Source organism: Corythoichthys intestinalis, chromosome 4 (assembly GCF_030265065.1).
Source record: "Corythoichthys intestinalis isolate RoL2023-P3 chromosome 4, ASM3026506v1, whole genome shotgun sequence".
Classification (NCBI taxonomy): Eukaryota; Metazoa; Chordata; class Actinopteri; order Syngnathiformes; family Syngnathidae; genus Corythoichthys; species Corythoichthys intestinalis.
In genome coordinates, this window is record NC_080398.1 from 36,551,783 (window position 1) to 36,570,382 (window position 18,600).

The following is an 18,600-nucleotide window of genomic DNA, read 5'->3' on the forward strand; positions in this document are numbered from 1 at the left end:
ACTTACATTTTAGGAATTTAACATTTAAACTAAAATATATATTTATGGTTATACATGTAGTGTAAAAATGACAACAGTGACACATCTTTTATTGAAAAAAAAAACCTTTCTTAAAAAAAAGTTAAGTATTTACAGTACATCAATGTAATCAACCAATGTTGCACCGATAACATACCATTTTTGGCTCCTGATTTAGATTCAAACACCCTTTGAGGTATTGGCCAAAGCCGATACTGTCCGAATTGTTTTTTGTTTTACATTTATTTTTTAAGTATACAATTTTTATATGGCGGAAAACACTCAGGTGACTTCAACTTCCGCTCTCACACCCCCAATTTGGCCAGTTTTCAAAGTTGTCCTATAAGCATGTGTGATAAATCATTGGAAAGCTTAAAATCTCAATTTTCTGGGGGAAGAAAAATTTTGAACAGGAGGGTATTAAAAAAAAATTTTTTTTAAACAGCAAAACCTAACTGGAGGCGAGAGCACGCGAGAGCAGAATTAAAGACGCCACGATTTTAACGAGATATTATCGCGTACCTACCTCTTTTAGATCCAAAAACTCCAAGTAGCATGTATTACCGAGTGTCAAGACACAGCTCTGAATGGCCACAGCCAGATTTTTGGGGAATTTTAAGGGTGAAACATTGTCATATAACTAGGAGTGGGAACCTCTTGGTACCTCACGATACGATACGATTTGCGTTACAAAGCTCACGATAATGATGATCTGACGATATGGCGATACAACGATGATCAATTCATTGATCAGGAAATCATTCTAGGATATTCTACAAACAACCAATTAACAGAAAAACAAGGTTCTAGTGTGAATTGGAATGAGTTTATCCACAGTAGACGTCCAATCCATTTGAAGCTAATGAACGAATGTTAACGTCTATGGCTGTCAGTGGCTGTCAATGCCAGGCAATTAGGTAATTTTAGGCCATTTAACGTTTCACTGGAACAGCACCAAACAAAAGTTCAGCATCATCACCTCCAATGCACACCAATGCAGATTCTTGACTCTTGACACCTTGTCCAATGCAGATTCTTGCCTCTAAACAAGGTGATGATGCTGGAACTTTTGTTTGGTGCCGTTCAAGTGAGATTTACAAAGATGATTGCCTGAAGAAGACGTCAAAATTCCCTCCCTACATGATAAAACCTTTTTAGAATTATATCTCGATTCTTGGCAGGAGCATATCGATAACCTTTTGGGATACAAAGTATCACGATATATCACCATTTCGATATATTGTCACACCCTTACATATAACAAGGGTCACGATGCAGAAATCGCAGACATCAAGAGTGTTCGAGATTTTCATTCTCATGTATTTACCCTTTTAAACGTTTTTTCCCCATTTTTCTTCGTTTGGATCGATTATTTATCACTTAAAATATTGGGGAAAATGCGACAGTAACGAAAAAATACAATTAAGTGATAGTTATGAAGTAGATATCCATGACTTTTTTACAGACGCCAACTTTTTCATTGTGACGTAATTTATTTAAAAGTTTAAAATATGCGAGTGAATAATTGTTTAAAGTCGTCTTTTTTTTTAAATGAAATATTAGACATCAATTAATGATTCTAAGCTAAAAATGACAGGCATTTCAAATAATAAATGCGATTACTTTCTTCTATGGCCGGGTTGAAACAAAAGCGGATGTGCGACGTCTGTAAACGGGGATTTTCAGGGTAAAACAGACAAATTAAAAATAGTTCAGGGGCTTATTGCGCCATTAATCTGCTATGGCAGCATATAGACATGTTGTTCTATCGAACACAACAGTTGTTTTGGCTCAAAATACAGCAGTTTCTTTTAAAGAGGAGTGCAAGAGCAGAAACTGCTTTTTCAGTCTGGTCTGTGTTTTCCGCCATATATATTTTTTTTACAGTATTAAGTTACTGAACACTCACTTCAATGTATAGTAAATTCTATCATGGCGTGGTCAGACACAATTAAACTCATTACCTGCCATTGACAGCGCTACACGTCCAAGGTGCAGACGTGACAAGCGCTCCATTTTTTTAATGATGACGTACGTAGCTGGCGGGCAACTTCGGTCGGTCGACCTGTGGTTGGAAACTAAATCTTGAAAAGTACGTATTGCACATCATCGGCATGCCATTTCTTAGTACTCCACGAGACCAATTATTTAATTTTAGTGCCGTATCGGTACTGATACTAGTATCGGTGCAACAATCAACCATCATAAAGTCTTGGATTCATAGATGGATTTTGCCATTGTAAGGTGACATACAAATGACTTAACTGACGATTTAATAAAAAAAAAAAAATTATATAAGTTGTTAGTCAGATTGGTTTTTCGTCTAGGGTTGCGAACAAAAATGTAATTACTGTACATGTGTTAGATAATAGCACCAAAATTCACAACATTCAGCAGTTTAGCTGCCCATTGAATTATCAAGATGTGCACCGTTTAATTTTTTACATTCCATTTGATTTCCTCGTCACTGAATAGTGGTACCTCTACTTACGAATGTCTCTACTACAAACGAAATTTTCAGGTTACGACACGCCTCAATTGTGAAAATATTGCCTTTTGTTACGAAGGAAATTTCAGGATACGAGAGGCAAAAAATACAGCAGAGGCTGCAAGTCGTAGCTGCTCTGCCACTGGCTATTTCCTAGCATCTTCCTGGGATCCAATTGGGTGAGAGGGACCTCTACTGTATGGGAATGTGTGTATCCAAGCGTCCTCTTCATTTGCCCCTCAGGCCATGAAGTGTTCAGCTTCACGTGAGTAATAACTTTTATTTTTTTACTCTATTCTTTGGGGGTTTTTTTTACACTATGAACAACTCTCATTTCATGTTAATTGTACAATAATCTGATTGTAAATTATATTTGTTTCATGTTTTTATGCATTTTTATACTTTATAAAAGATTTATGTCTGAATTTTGGCGGGCTTGGAATCAAGGGCGTACGTTTCCATAGGGACGGTAGGGACATAACACTACCAACTTTTCAGGATGTTCGAATTGTCCCCACCAACTTTTAAGCAACCTTATTTGCATTGTATAATGACTTTAGTTATATAGGTAATTTAGATTGTCCTCCCATACAGTGCCCTCCATAATTATTGGCACCCCTGAAAAAGATGTGTTTTTTAGCTTCTAATATATATATTTTTTAATTCAAATAATATGGGACCTTAATGGAAAAAAAGAGAAAAATCCAACCTTCAATGCAAGTGCATTCATTCAGTGGGGGAAAAAATCCCACATAAAGAAAAAGTTATTTGACATCATTAATGTGTGTCACAAATATTAGCACCCCTGGTGTTAATACTTTGTACAACCCTCTTTTGTCAACAAAACAAGGTCTGAGGACTGAGATGGCCATGGGAAGAGCTTGATTTTGTGTCTGGTGAACCATTTCTGTGTAGATTTGGCCATATGTTTAGGGTCATTGTCTTGCTGAAAGACCCAGTGACGATCCATCTTCAGCTTTCGGGCAGAGGGCAACAGATTTTGATTTAAAATGTCCTGGTATTTCAAAGCATTCATGATGCCATGCACCCTAACAAGGTTCCCAGGGCCTTTGGAAGCGAAACAGCCCCACAACATCACTGACCCACCCCCATACTTCACAGTGGGTATGAGGTGCTTTTCAGCATGTGCATCTTTCGTTGCACACCAGACCCACTTAGAGTGTTTGTTGCCAAAAAGCTCAATCTTGGTCTTGCACAAAAATACATACGGTCCCAGGCTTCAACTGGGACCATGTGCTTTGGTCAGATGAGACCAAGATTGAGCTTTGAAATACCAGGATATTTTAAATCAAAATCTGTTGCCCTCTGCCCGAAAGCTGAAAATGGGTTGTCACTGAGTCTTTCAGCAAGACAATGACCCTAAATATATGGCCAAATCTACACAGAAATGGTTCACCAGACACAAAATCAAGCTCCTCCCATGGCCATCTCAGTCCCCAGACCTTGTTTTGTTGGCAAAAGGGGGTTGTACAAAGTATTAACACCAGGGGTGCTAATAATTGTGACACACATTATTTGATGTCAAATATTTTTTTCTTTATGAGGGATTTTTCCCACTGAATGAATGCACTTGTATTGAAGGTTGGATTTTTCCTCTTTTTTCCATTAAGGTCCCATATTATTTGAATTAAAAAATATATATTAGAAGCTAAAAAACACATCTTTTTCAGGGGTGTCAATAAATATGGAGGACACTGTATGTTGTTATGATAGAATTGACCCTACCATTATTAAGTGACTTACAGTACTTTAATTATGTTCGGACTTACATTGATCCCTTTTCACTTTCTGAATGTGCCAGTCCATTTTTTCCCCTTCAAACGCACGTTTGATTGGCTGATGACTTGACCCCCTGACAGAAATACAAAATGCCGCCTCCTCAGCCCCCTTCAAAGACAAGGGGTATTAGAATTTTTTTTCTGCCAGCAGCAGCTACTGTAAGTAATGTAAAAACATAAATGTTGTGTAGGTGGAGAACACACCACTAATTTTGCTACTGAAATCGACCTGCATCAGAGGTCGCAGAACATTAATCTGTGCGAATTTCTTAAACTCAAGGAGGAAGCTGCTTTGAGAGAAATATCCTCCTGGATGTTTTCTACTGTTAACTTTAATTAAACTAATTATACACACATGCACCCACAGCCCCAACCCCATGCTGCCTCCTCGGCCGCTTTCGAAGAGGAGGGATATACAGTGGGGAGAACAAGTATTTGATACACTGCCAATGATTGGCAGTGTATCAAATACTTGTTCTCCCCACTGTATAAGAAGTTTTTTTTCGGCCAGCGGCAGCTACTGTAAGTAATGCAAAAAGACATCAATGTTGTGAAGGTGGGGAACACACCACTAATTTTGCTACTAAAAGTGGGACCTGTATCAGCGTTAGCATAACATTAAACTGTGTGAATTTTACGAACGTTCAAAAATTGAGTAGATAGCTGCTTAGAGAGTGTCCTCCTGAATGTGTTTTCTACTGTTAACGTTAATTAAACTGTGAGAAATGTAGTGAACCAAGGTTTACCCCCTCCACCCCAATTTTCATTTTTATTTTATTTATGTGGTCTTAAAGCAGCCCAAAGCAGCTTTCATTTTTTGTTGAGTTTGGCTGTGCTTGCAGTAGTGCTTTACCTGAAAAGTAAAACGTGTACATGCAGGTTATGATGTTATTAGGGCTGCAGCTATCGAATATTTTAGTAATCGAGTAATGGACTGAAAATTCTATCGATTAATCGAGTAATCGGATAAAACAAATATATTTTTAGGTGAAAAGCAATTATAAATATACACGAGAAAACAAGACATTTCATCTAATCTTGAGCCATTTTCAGTCAATGTCTTTATTTTCGATGCATATTGTTGAAAACAGCCAACAATTGCATCTCAGATGTAACTAGAATAAAAATAAAGACTAATTCACTGCTTTCACTTAAAAGACCCTTAGATCTTATTAAAAATATATACAGTATATATATATACCTAAAAATGCTGTTACGCTTGATAACACACATCACTTAAAAGTTAGGATTTTTTCCCCACGTTTCAAATGAATTTCTATTTGTGTCAAGCCATTTTAAAGTTCTAGTTAAGTTTTAAGTTAGTCTAAACTGTAAGTCCTGATAGGATTTTGAGTTTTTGCAGTGTTCAAAATAAATGTATGATACAGGCTGTATTGGAGCACATTAGGGACCAGTGCTTCTTGGTGTTTTATCCAGCAATGACTACCGAGCTAAAATTGATAGTTAGCATTATTGAGTTTTTATTTTACACCCCCATCACTCCACAACACTATGTTATGTTAAAGCCTGTATGTAAGACACGTTAGCCACGCATCGAAAGTGGTCATAATTAATAGAAACCTAGCCCCCCACAGGGCTAACGTTTCATGAGCTAGTGACAGTAATGTTAATCTTATTTATTAGCGCTTAGCGCTCTTTATTAGCGCTTAACGCTCTACTGCTTTAAGATGGCGGCTGTTTACTAACGCTGCCCAGACGCGGCCGAGTCTGTCATTTCGCATCTAGTTCAACATACATGTGATCTCTATGAGACTCATCAGACGCTACCCGCTATCAACGTAGCATCGTGCGGGCTAGAATTTAGCAACGTCGGCGTCGTTTGTAGCGGCTGTTGGCAGCAAGTAAGTTTTTGGGGTTTTTTTTGCTTCTTCCTCTACGCACGTGACATCAGCGCGTTGTCCCGCAATAAAAGTAGTCCGAGCAAAACGTGATGCTTAGAGCTGTCAAAATAAACGATTACTCGAGGTGAATAAAATTACTCGGACCAGTTTTTAAACTCGAGTTACTCGAGCTGCTCGAGTATTCCTTTCAGCTCTAGATATTATATCGTCCCTACCAATATTGAGACCAATCCAACGCCCTTGCTTGAAATGGATTCGGGCATTTACATGGAAAATCTGTCTCTACCTACGCAATTTTCAGTTTACGAGACTACTCCCAAAACCAATTAATCTCGTAAGTAGAGGTACCACTCTATTTTCACATAGTTCAATCACTCAGAGTCATTCATAGCTAATGCGCTGAGAAAAGGAAAGTCTTCCCACTGAATGGCAGCCACGCTAGCTTCCTCTTCAGGCCCGCACGATCCAAAAAAGCACTCTGAGCCTTCAGACGCGTCCACATTCTGGTAACACTTTGGACTCGGCATCTCCTCTGACTCCAGGAGGGGCTGCGTGGACTCGGAGCGCAAGTACTGGTGAGGGTGCTGAGAGGGGAAGATGACGGTGGCATAGGGCACCGAATCGCTATTGGATGATGAAAAGTCGTGGATTAAAGGCGAGCCGCAGATGGACTCTCCCAGGTCGCTGGTGTCCTCCGTGTTGTTCAACCAAGCAGTGACTTCTTCTTCCTTGTTGGGCTTCTTGGGGATTTCCAGGAAGCTCAGGTGGGACAGGTAGATCGGACTGGGTTCCTCAAAGTCCAGTGAAGCTCGTATATCCTGCAAAAAAAGTATTAAAGACTCAATTGCATGGCTGTACTTTACGACAATGCCAAGGTGTCACCTGTGTGGATTTGGAAGTCCAGCTTTTAATGCTGCTGTTCGCAGGATCAGGAATGTCGGGCCAAAAATGCATCTTAAGCCTATGAAAAACAACAAGAATCAATGACTCACACAGAATGCATCATACAATAACTTAAATTGAACTTACTTATTATTTTTGGAGTAACAGATCTTCACCCCAAAAATGATCACCACACACAAAACTGTTAAAATGCCCACTGCCATGACCACTGAAACAACAGGATCTGAGACGAACAAAATTCTCATAAATATACTTCTTCTACATACAGTGGGGCAAATGAGTGTTTAGTCAACCACCAATTGTGCAAGTTCTCCTACTTGAAAAGATTAGAGAGGCCTGTAATTGTCAACATTGGTAAACCTCAACCATGAGAGACAGAATGTGGAAAAAAACCCCAGAAAATCACATTGTTTGATTTTTAAAGAATTTATTTCCGAATTAGAGTGGAAAATAAGTATTTGGTCACCTACAAACAAGCAAGATTTCTGGCTGTCACAGAGGTCTAACTTTTTCTAAAGAGGTCTAACGAGACTCCACTCGTTACCTGTATTAATGGCTCATGTTTTAAGTCATTATCGGTATAAAAGACACCAGTCCACAACGTCAGTCAGTCACACTCCAAACTCCATTATGGCCAAGACCAAAGAGCTGTCGAAGGACACCAGAGACAAAATCGTAGACCTGCACCAGGCTGGGAAGACTGAATCTGCAATAGGTAAAACGCTTGGTGTAAAGAAATAAACTGTGGGAGCAATTATTAGAAAATGGAAGACATACAAGACCACTGATAATCTCCCTCGATCTGGGGCTCCATGCAAGATCTCACCCCGTGGCTTCAAATGATAACAAGAACGGTGAGCAAAAATTCCAGAACCACACGGGGGGGACCTAGTGAATGACCTACAGAGAGCTGGGACCACAGTAACAAAGGCTACTATCAGTAACACAATGCGCCGCCAGGGACTCAAATCCTGCACTGCCAGGTTACAGTACACATCCAGGCCCATCTGCGGTTCGCTAGAGAGCATTTGGATGATTCTGAAGAGGACTGGGAGAATGTGTTATGGTCAGATGAAACCAAAATAGAACTTTTTGGTAGAAACACAGGTTCTCGTGTTTGGAGGAGAAAGAATACTGAATTGCATCCGAAGAACACCATACCCACTGTGAAGCATGGGGGTGGAAACATCATGCTTTGGGGCTGTTTTTCTGCAAAGGGACCAGGACGGCTGATCTGTGTAAAGGAAAGAATGAATGGGGCCATGTATCGAGAGATTTTGAGTGAAAATCTCCTTCCATCAGCAAGGGCATTGAAGATGAGTCGTGGCTGGGTCTTTCAGCATGACAATGATCCCAAACACACAGCCAGGGCAACAAAGGAGTGGCTTCATAAGAAGCATTTCAAGGTCCTGGAGTGGCCTTGCCAGTCTCCAGATCTCAACCACATAGAAAATCTGTAGAGGGAGTTGAAAGTCCGTGTTTCCCAACAACAGCCCCAAATGATCACTACTCTAGAGGAGATCTGCATGAATGAATGGGCCAAAATACCAACAACAGTGTGTGAAAAGCTTGTGAAGAGTTCCAGAAAACGTTTGGCCTCCGTTATTCCCAACAAAGGGTACATAACAAAGTATTGAGATAAACTTTTTGTATTGACCAAATACTTATTTTTCACCATGATTTGCAAATAAATTCTTTAAAAATCAGACAATGTGATTTTCTGTTTTTTTTTTCGACATTCTGTCTCTCATGGTTGAGGTTTACCCATGTTGACAATTACAGGCTTCTCTAATATTTTCAAGTGGGAGAACTTGCACAATTAGTGGTTGACTAAATACTTATTTGCCCCACTGTACAAAATAATGAAAGAGCAAAACATTGGAATGATACAAACCCATTTCTTTGATGTCAAAATGAACTGTGGACCCGTTCCGGCTTCCGCCATGTGTGCTAACCATCAAAATAGCGCTATAAACAGACGAGGAGCTAAGGCCCGTCAGGACCACTTTGCGCTCTTGTAGGTCTCCTGTCACCGCTGAAATGAAAGGAATGGACATGTACATGACATAGACGTAGAGAACAGTGGAGGAGCTCAACAACACCCGCTGCTTGGTCAGGAAAGAAACTAGAGAGCCAGAAGTCAAGTCTCAAAACACAAGCAGCTAGAATTAAAAAAAACAAACAACGGAAATAGAAGCTGACTTTTTCGCTCGTCGTTTTTAACAAAGCAAGTGTCGCTAGGATGATTATGAAAGTCTCAACTCAGAACAACAGAATGAAAATTGAAAAATGTCGTGGATGTTAAATCGTAAGTTCAGAATTTTTTACATTAGGCTTAATCTTCAAGTTAGCGAGGGTTTAATTAGTCGGTGGAGTTGATTTTAACAGATTCCATGCTGAATTAGGATTGTTGCTGTTTTCAATGAAAAAGTGTTCAAATGCAAATATTTGAGTCTCAGATATTTTCTTCGCATTTTAGAACTTTTTCTATGATTGAAATTTTTCTTTTTTTGACTGAAGTGATTTTTCTTGTTGAAAATATATTTTTTTGTGGCAACTTATTTTTTGATTGAATAATAAAGACAAAAATGTCGTAACCAAAATGTGGCCCAAACGCAAATCAATCAAAAAAGTTGCTTCGATCATAAAAAAAAAAAGAAAAAATTAAAAAACAAAACAATCCAAGAAAAATAGCTTTCACATGCAGTTTTTTGAGTTTCAAATTTATTTTTGCATTCAAACACTTTTTTTTTTTTTGATTGAAGCGACTTTTTGGGTTGAAAATGTATATTTTGATTGAAGCACTTTTTTTTTTATTTAAGGAACTTTTTTTTTGATTGAATAATAAAGACACAAATCTACCTCCATATGGCTCCGACTGAGGTAAGTAACTACATTAGCATGACACCAGTGGGCGTACCATATTCAATGGATGACAATCTTGGCAAAAAGTATTGCCTAAGCAGCCTGATTTACAATTCCCCTCAAGAATGATGGGAAAACAAAAAACGCTCATTGTCAACTTATCATCATAAATATTCTTGTAAGGTCGGGGTCATCAACATGTTGTGTCCCCCCTGCCCCGAAAGTCAAACTCCGCCTATGCCTACGCAAGAGTCATAACATTTTTCCTCTTTCTTCGACATATTAGATTTATTTATTCATTTATCTATTTTTTCCGATGCCAAGAGTAGAGACATGCCTAGTGTATTCCCGGGGTAAGTCTTCCGCTTTCACCAATGAAATGTCGCAACAATAATCACATGACTCCATTATACAGATCAGACGTGGTGTCAGTTACATGGTGTCTTGAAAGCACCGTAAAAAATTAAGTATTTGATATAGAGCGCTGCCTTCAACATGACTTGTAAACGCGGATTTTAGCCTCTCTCCCAGTTTTTATTTGGCACCGAATGACCACGGAAAACCAGCGATATGAATCTTTTGATTTCAACATAGTAATTATAAAGGAACTCTTCATTATTCAAACTTTGAACTATTTTCTCCACCAGAGGGCAGCCATGCTCTTTGGACGAATAATGCTTTATTTAGTTGTTTTTTTTCTCTCTCTCTTCAGAATTCAATGATTTTTAAAAAATTATTTCTTTGGCTTACTTTGGTTATGTAATGCGTTATTGTACAGTATCATTGTAACGATAGTCAATATAAATAATTTGGGCTCAGAAAAAATATCATTGTTTAAACTTTAAAGAAAAAAAATCCAACAAAAATATACACAGTTACTTACAATGTTACTCATTACTTGAGTATTCTTTTCATCAAATACTTTTTTACTTGTATTTGAGTACATTTTTTGGACGACTACTTTTACTTGAGTAAACGTTTTGGCTACTCTACCCACCTCTGCCAATGATAAGCTAATTCTGAACAAAAGTTGAGCTCATATTTAGTCAATGACATGTACACACAACAGTATACATTTCATCACTTATTTTTGGAAATTTTGGGGGAAGCTGAGCTTCTCTTGCAGTCTTAGAGCAATCGCCACTGGTTCGTAAGACACACACAAAAAAAGCTTGCCTACCGTGCACTTTCTCAGTCTCATCCCAATAATACAGTTTGTAACTTTTAATAATCCCATTCTGCTGGTCAAGTGGTATTTCATCCCAGGTGAGTTCAACATGGTACAACCAGTTCTTTTTTATTCTTATCTTGGGAACCTCAGATGGAGCTAAAACAAGACAAACAAACAAAAAAGCCATAGTGAGTGTGTCTTCAAAGTGTTGTACCTTTAGTTAGGGGATTTGATTGCAAGGCAGTAAAACCACATTATTTTGTCTTGATAAATCAATAATAAATATAACCATCAAAATGTAAACCACATTGTTTTTGATATTTTGTTGTATTTGAACCAAAATACAAAAATATTTAGGCAAGTTTCCGAGGTACTTACGCTTTACTTCCTTATGTCTGCAAGCAACTTCCATTTTAGAATTTCGCCATACAAAAAAACAGTGGAGCTGGAGTAACATTACTCATCCAAATCCCTTATAAAAGACAATTTGGAAATACCGCATCCATCTGCCATCATCACGATAGGGGAGGACAACATGTTCATGAAGGCAGATGTGGAACCAAGCTCATGTGACCACAAAGACTGTGTGTTTTTGTAGCCATGTTGCCACTGTGTTATGGAAGGTATGTTCATCTTATCCCTGCATTTCTATGTGTCCAGTGCTCAAAAAATACTAAAGCTAATATTCTGCTCATGAAACGACTTATTGCCTTTGATGGTGTTATTACGATGATAATTGTTATTATTAGGGTTGTTCCGATCATGTTTTTTTTGCTCCCAATCCGATCCCGATCGTTTTATTACGATGATAATTGTTATTATTAGGGTTGTTCCGATCATGTTTTTTTGCTCCCGAGCCGATCCCGATCGTTTTAGTTTGAGTATCTGCCGATCCCGATATTTCTCGATCCGATTGCTTTTTTTTTGGCTCCCGATTCAATTCCAATCATTCCCGATATTTTTTCCCGATCATATACATTTTGGCAATGCATTAAGAAAAAAATGAATAAAACTCGGACGAATATATACATTCAACATACAGTACATAAGTACTGTATATGTTTATTATGACAATAAATCCTCAAGATGGCATTTACATTATTAACATTCTTTCCGTGAGAGGGATCCACGGATGGAAAGACTTGTAATTCTTAAAGGATAAATGTGACTTTGTAAATTGTGACTAAATATTGCCATCTAGTGTATTTGTTGAGCTTTCAGTAAATCATACTGTAGCCATTTAACTGTTCTGCCCAAATGCATGATGGGAAGTGGAACCATGACTGTGCGTGGTGGCACCAATTGATATATCTTCTCTGCGTTGGAAAATAACATAGGTTGTTAAGAAAAAAAGATCAAATACTACCTTGCTTCCCCACATTGCTCTCCATGATATTTCTAATTGTTGAGAGAGGGTTTGTAAGGCTTCAGCCAATTAAAAAAATGCTCCAAAGACTGCCAAAATTCACTTTACTCATTTTACGCTGCATTTAGCTCTATATAATATAGGTAAAACGGCGCCATTATAATTTGAACGCGACAATGCGTGAGTACGTCGTGCAGCGCATGCGTTAATTGCTTTAAATATATTAACGTGATTAATTTTTAAAAAATAATTACCGCCGTTAACGCGATAAATTTGATAGCCCTACTTTAAGCCAAAACTAAAGACTCTGGATGAGTGTAAGGCATTTTGTCTGTAATGTTAAATACATCTAGAAAAATACATACATATTAAAAAAAGGCATGTCCGATATTTTTTTGCCGATTCCGATCCTTCTAAAATGACGTGATCGGACCTGATCGATCGGGATGCCGATCGATCGCGACATCTTTAGTTATTATGATGATCTTTAATATTATTTACGACAACTACTGTATCTGCTGCTAGCCTGTTTCTAATCAGTGTATATAAATGGCAAAAATAATAATAAATAATAAAAAAATAATAATTATGTTACAAGTTTCTGGTTCATTTGTTTACAGGTGGAAAATGTTGTTAGGCATGGGAAGACAAGTTGATGTGCCTCACATCAACCCTTACTGTACATTGATGGACATATATCGAGACAACGTGCATCCTACCCGGGGGTGGCCGAGAGGCTGGGACAGACGGTGGCTCGTCTCGCGGCGGACCGTCAGCTCGATCCTTAGATCCAACTACAAGCTTTTTAACTGCAGCAACTCTAAGATACACTATTGGAGCTGGAATTACCGAGTAAAGCGGGAGAAAGTCCATCTGTCGGCTGCCGAGGGTCTGCGTAATGTCGGGTCAAAGGTTGGTGAGGCTCTCAAGCCGCTCCGGAGCTTTGCTGTCAGATATCACATTCTCGTATGCTATTTTTCCCGATAATTTTATAAATTGTGTTTTATTGACCTGTTTTGCACATGCACCAGTCGTTTTAAATAAAACAAGAAATGGAATCATGTAGTCCAAATGTTCTATTGCGATCAATATCTGCAATAAAAAGGAATGACACGCTATTTTTATTTACTAGTATATGTACATACCTTGGAGTATTTCCTTGTAACAACAAAATCCGTGTCAGCCCATCTGCATTCGGCATATGTAATATAATTTGTAATTTCACCTCGTTTTGGTCACTGAAGTGGCCGACGTATCAATCTATACCTCACTTCAACACAGGCCGACAAGTTGTTATAATTTTGTCCACAAATGACCAACGAAGTGATAAGATCAATCATACAATCTCATCTACGTCTCATCTACGTCGTGCTGAATCCATTTTTGGAGATTCCATGGATTCCTCTGGGTTGATTTTGGAGTTTTAACTTTATCAACACACTGCTTACTTTCACCGCAATTCATTCTTAACTGGAAGTTCGGAGCAGACATTTTTCAAGATGGCGCCAGCCATATTTTGCTCAGGAAACTTGCCTATACGGATATTTGTATTCTAATCAGACAATTGCCCGAATCATTATGATCAGAGTCACAATTCCCGAGTCTTACCCGTTGTGGCAAGTCAAGTCGAGTCAAGAGGTTATGTCGAGTCGAGTCGTTGAGTCATAAGGTTATGTTAAGTCGAGTCGAGTCTCGAGATCATGACGAGTCGAGCCGAGTCACAAGGTTGTAAAGAAAAGTTGTGTCAAGTCAAAGGTTGTAAAGACGAGTCGTGTCAAGTTAAAAGGTTGTCGAGTCAAGGCTTTCACCATAGTTCCACAACCCACCCACAAATCTCGCAGGTTTATCTTTGAGGGAACCCTTACTGTCGATGTAAGTCAATATAAAACAAAAACTATGCAGTATAGTCTGCAGGGTATTTGATTGATTTTTGATTGCCATGATGTTCCGTGAGGGCGTGGCGAGAGCGGCTAAGGCGACCGAGCGGATCATGGCAGGTGGGAACCAATCTACGATCCAAATTTTTCCAAGTTATCCTGTTTAAAGTCTCGAGTCATTGTCTCCCCAGTCAAGTCGAGTCGAGTCTCCGACCCTCTGAGCTCAAGCGACTCTAGTCCAAGTTTTTTTTTCTATAAAATACCGCATTTATTTATTTATTTAATTGAAAAAAAATTATGCTATGGACTGGGGGCGTGAAGTTTGAAGCACCAAGTAGCAAGGGATCACTGTATTCTTTATTATTATTATTATTATTCAATTTATAAACTGTTATAAATATATATTTATTCTCGGGCTGTCAAACGATTAAAATTGTTAATCGAGTTAATTACAGCTTAAAAATTAATTAATGGTAGTTAATCGCAATTCAAACCATCTATTAAATATGCCATATTTTTCTGTAAATTATTGTTAGAATGGAAAGATAAGACACAAGACGGATATATACATTCAACATACGGTACATAAGTAATGTATTTGTTTATTATGACAATAAATCAACAAGATGGCATTGACATTATTAACATTCTCTTAAAGTGATCCATGGATAGAAAGATTTGTAGTTCTTAAAAGATAAATGTTAGTACAAGTTATAAAAAATTTATATTAAAACCCCTCTTAATGTTTTCGTTTTATTAAAATTTTTAAAATTTTCATTCAAAAAATAAACTAGTAGCTCGCCATTGTTGATGTCAATAATAACACCATGCTCACTCATGGTAGTAACCCATAAAATCAGTTGGACCCAAGCGCCAGCAGAGGGCGCCAATCACCCAAAAACAAGTAACAAGCGAGTATTACACTGTACTGTCATTTTAATCTGTTTGAGCGGGGCATGTGCGTTAATTGCATCAAATATTTTAAAGTGATTAATTTAAAAAATTAATTGCCGCCCTTTAATGCGATAATTTTGACATCCCTAATTTATTCATTTGTTTAATGTTTTATCAAAATGGAAACTAATATGTGAATGAGTGAGACACTTTGTTCGATATAAAATAATTGTCTAACTTTGTATGTAATGCATTTCATTAATAACTCATTAATTAATTGCCCATTTTATGACCAATTTATTTAATTTGAACCAAAATCAATTTTTGTAAGTATGAATTTTTTTATTTTAAAATGTAAAATAATGTGTCCATGTATAAGTCAATAAAAAATAAATAAATAAATAAATAAATAAAAGAGTAAGCATTAGTGATTAAATGAAATGGTAATATGTCACGAACTATAAATGACGCTAATTAAATAATTACAACCATAAAATAATCTCTGACTTTCAATATTGTAGTTAAAAGTAAAATTATAGAATCAGTCATTAGAACAATCCTATTAATTCCTAGTGTCATTATGTATGCAATTGATTGTATTTAGTACAGATTTAAATGTTGACATTTTTTCCTTAGCCACAAGAGGCCACTGTTACATCACACAACAGGTCGTATTATTGACTTTCTCCTCTTGTTCCACCTCAGCCCTGCACAGTTTTGGTAACTCACCCTTTTGCAGTGAGTAGGCATTAACAGTGAGAGGTGGGCCGATTCCGTCCTTAAATCTGGGATACACCGAGATCCCATAGGGCTTGTATGGCTCAAAGCTGCCTGTGGGTGAGAGCGGGGAAGATAGAAGTGTATCCGTAAGCTTCTAACAGGGTGGAAAAGGCAAGCCAAGGGTGAAAAAATTTTAACTGCCAGGGCTGGCAGTTAACGCTCCAGTGCAATTGACGGAGATAGACGTCCAAACTTATTTTTTAATATATGAAGCTATTGACTAATCAGCCTTCGGTATGGTTCCTTCCGATTATGATGCAAATTGTTACCTCTAGTTGCAATCCGATACAATTCACTGCGCTTCTAATTGCAATTCAACTTAAACAACTGTAATAAATTGTAAATAAAAGAAGACTAAAGACATAAATTCAAATAAGTGCGTTTTGTTTTGTGACCTCACATAGCTTAACTCTTTGGCTGCCATTGACGGCAATAGACGTTCAATCCATTTGAACTGGGAGGGGCTGGAAGTGCTTTCAGCAGGGGTTGATTTGTGCCGGATCCTGCCGGATCCTGTTCCGATTTTGGCCTCCCTGTGTTCCGGTACTTATATGGGAAGATCCGGCACCTCTTGTGTATAAATATATACATTATATATCAGAGGTCACGGAACCGCGGACCTCAGTCCGGTTCCGGACCCCCAAGCCGTCTGGACCGGATCTCAAGCTGTCGTGACTAATACACATTGCAACAACAAAAATCATTTTTGTCTGCGGGTTTGCAGAGCGGAGGTGGGCAACAAACAAAAATCTTAGCGGTGACGCGCGTGAGCCAGCCAATGAGAGTGAAGCATTTGAAAGTTATTTTTAGAACAGCATGTCTCAGGGGCAGTTTACATGGGGACTCTGCAACACAAAGACGCAATGACTGAGTAGCGGACTTGCCTCGCGTGCATATGGTGTTGGCGAAGACGGAAGGCGAAAACGAAAAATTCTGAATCCTGCCTCCAAAGTGGAAGAATCTGATTGCCGGGATTTGAGGGGGGTTTCCTCGGCATGCATATCAAAGGCTCCTGCGGCGCGAGACCGCAACGTTAACGTCAGCACTCATACACGTCACATTGGGCGTGCGCAGCGGCGCTACTAAAAATTAAAAACAGCAAATATGGTGGAATGTCGGCTTTAATTTACTGTTTTAATAATATTTCTAAATTAAATATGTTGAATGTTTCAATTTTTGTGCCTTTTTGAGCAAAAGAAAAATGCCATTGCTTCGAGTGGGCGGGCATATTTTTTTCCGGGCTGAGGGAGCTTGGTGGGGTCAAAGTGCGTCATTCTCTGTCGCCCTGTAAATCTGCACTGCCCCCTAGGGCCTGGCATGAATACTACACCGTTTTCATGCGGAATTGCGACAATGTTCGAACGGAGACGGAACCATATAAATTCAAACATGAAATTTTTCGTATTCTCGGAGAGTCACCATGTAAACGACCCCTCACATTCGCTTTCCAGACTCCGCGGAGTGACAGCCAAATACTGAGCCGAACGAAGTTGGAGTAAGAGTCGAAAAAGGTACGGCAAATGGCGTGCTCAAAACTAAGCAAGATTGATGCAGAAAACAGAGTGTTTAAGGAGGAGTGGACCAACACATTTTTGTTCAATTTACCTGGCGGGAGCACAAGACCACCATGGCTCATCTGTTCAGAGACGGTAGCGCTTGTAAAGAGCAACAATTTGAAAAGGCACTGTGAGACGAAGCACGGAGCTTTTTCGCAAAGTTTCCCTATGAACTCTGCCATCCGTTCTCAAAAAATAGCGGAATTAAGGACTCAATATGATCGCACCTCATTGCTCATGGTTCATTCATTCACTGCGCAGCAACGCGCAAATGAATGCTCCCTCAGAATAGTGTGGATATTGGGTCAAAACAAAAAGTCTTTCAGTGACGCACCGATTGTCAAAGATTGTATGAGTGCAGTTGCTGAAACTTTGCTTCATGGAAAGCAAAAAGAAGAGGTCTGTCAAAAAATAAAGCAAGTCCGCCTGTCAGCATCCACAATTAAAAAAAACATGCTCTTAAGTTGCTATTTAATGATTCAACTAAAGCACTTTTTAGTTGTATGCACCTTTTATATATTATTTACAATTTTAATTGTAATTCTCAGCATGGCCACGTAAAGATATGTTTGTGCAGCAGCTAGCCAGATTCACGGACAGCTAGCCAGGGCAGGAGGCTGCTACCGTGGCAGGTGCTGGTCAGGTTCAGCGCCATCCAGAGTGGGGGTCAGCTACAGCACCAGCAATCAGCCAGGTGGACCACCAACAGCCGGACCAACAGGCCAGTACCCTGGCATCAGCTAGCCCGGTAGAGCAGCCAGATCAAAAGGGGGGAACCGCGATATCAGTTCGTTTTCAGGAAAATTCAAAAGGAGATGAGAATGCACTGAGCGGAGAAGAATTTGGGACATCCAGCGACAGGTCAGGGATGCATTTACGTGTTGTTTTCAGCACCATTTTCTGCATATGTTCCGGGACGTGTGCCCGTCTCGTCATTCCTGCGCTGTCATATGTACTTTGCCTTCCAGCACCTTATGATTTACAAATTTCATCCCCTCCCAGTTCAAATGGATTGGACATC

At 38.8% G+C, this 18,600-nt stretch overlaps 1 protein-coding gene across 2 annotated transcripts in view; it reads right to left on the minus strand.

Moving 5' to 3' along the window:
- Positions 1-4,769: 4,769 nt before the first annotated feature.
- csf3r (colony stimulating factor 3 receptor) overlaps positions 4,770-18,600 on the minus strand; it is a 126,035-nt gene continuing 112,204 nt past the window's right edge. Inside the window, exons 22-27 of one of the 2 annotated variants that reach the window (XM_057834311.1) lie at positions 15,973-16,074; positions 11,116-11,262; positions 8,965-9,105; positions 7,197-7,293; positions 7,050-7,128; positions 4,770-6,985 (exon numbers count right to left, since the gene is read on the minus strand). In XM_057834311.1, coding sequence (XP_057690294.1) covers positions 6,539-6,985; positions 7,050-7,128; positions 7,197-7,293; positions 8,965-9,105; positions 11,116-11,262; positions 15,973-16,074 — 1,013 coding nt within the window. In that variant the 3' untranslated portion in view covers positions 4,770-6,538. The remainder of the gene's footprint in view (positions 6,986-7,049; positions 7,129-7,196; positions 7,294-8,964; positions 9,106-11,115; positions 11,263-15,972; positions 16,075-18,600) is intronic. The other variant, XM_057834310.1, reaches the window with a different exon arrangement.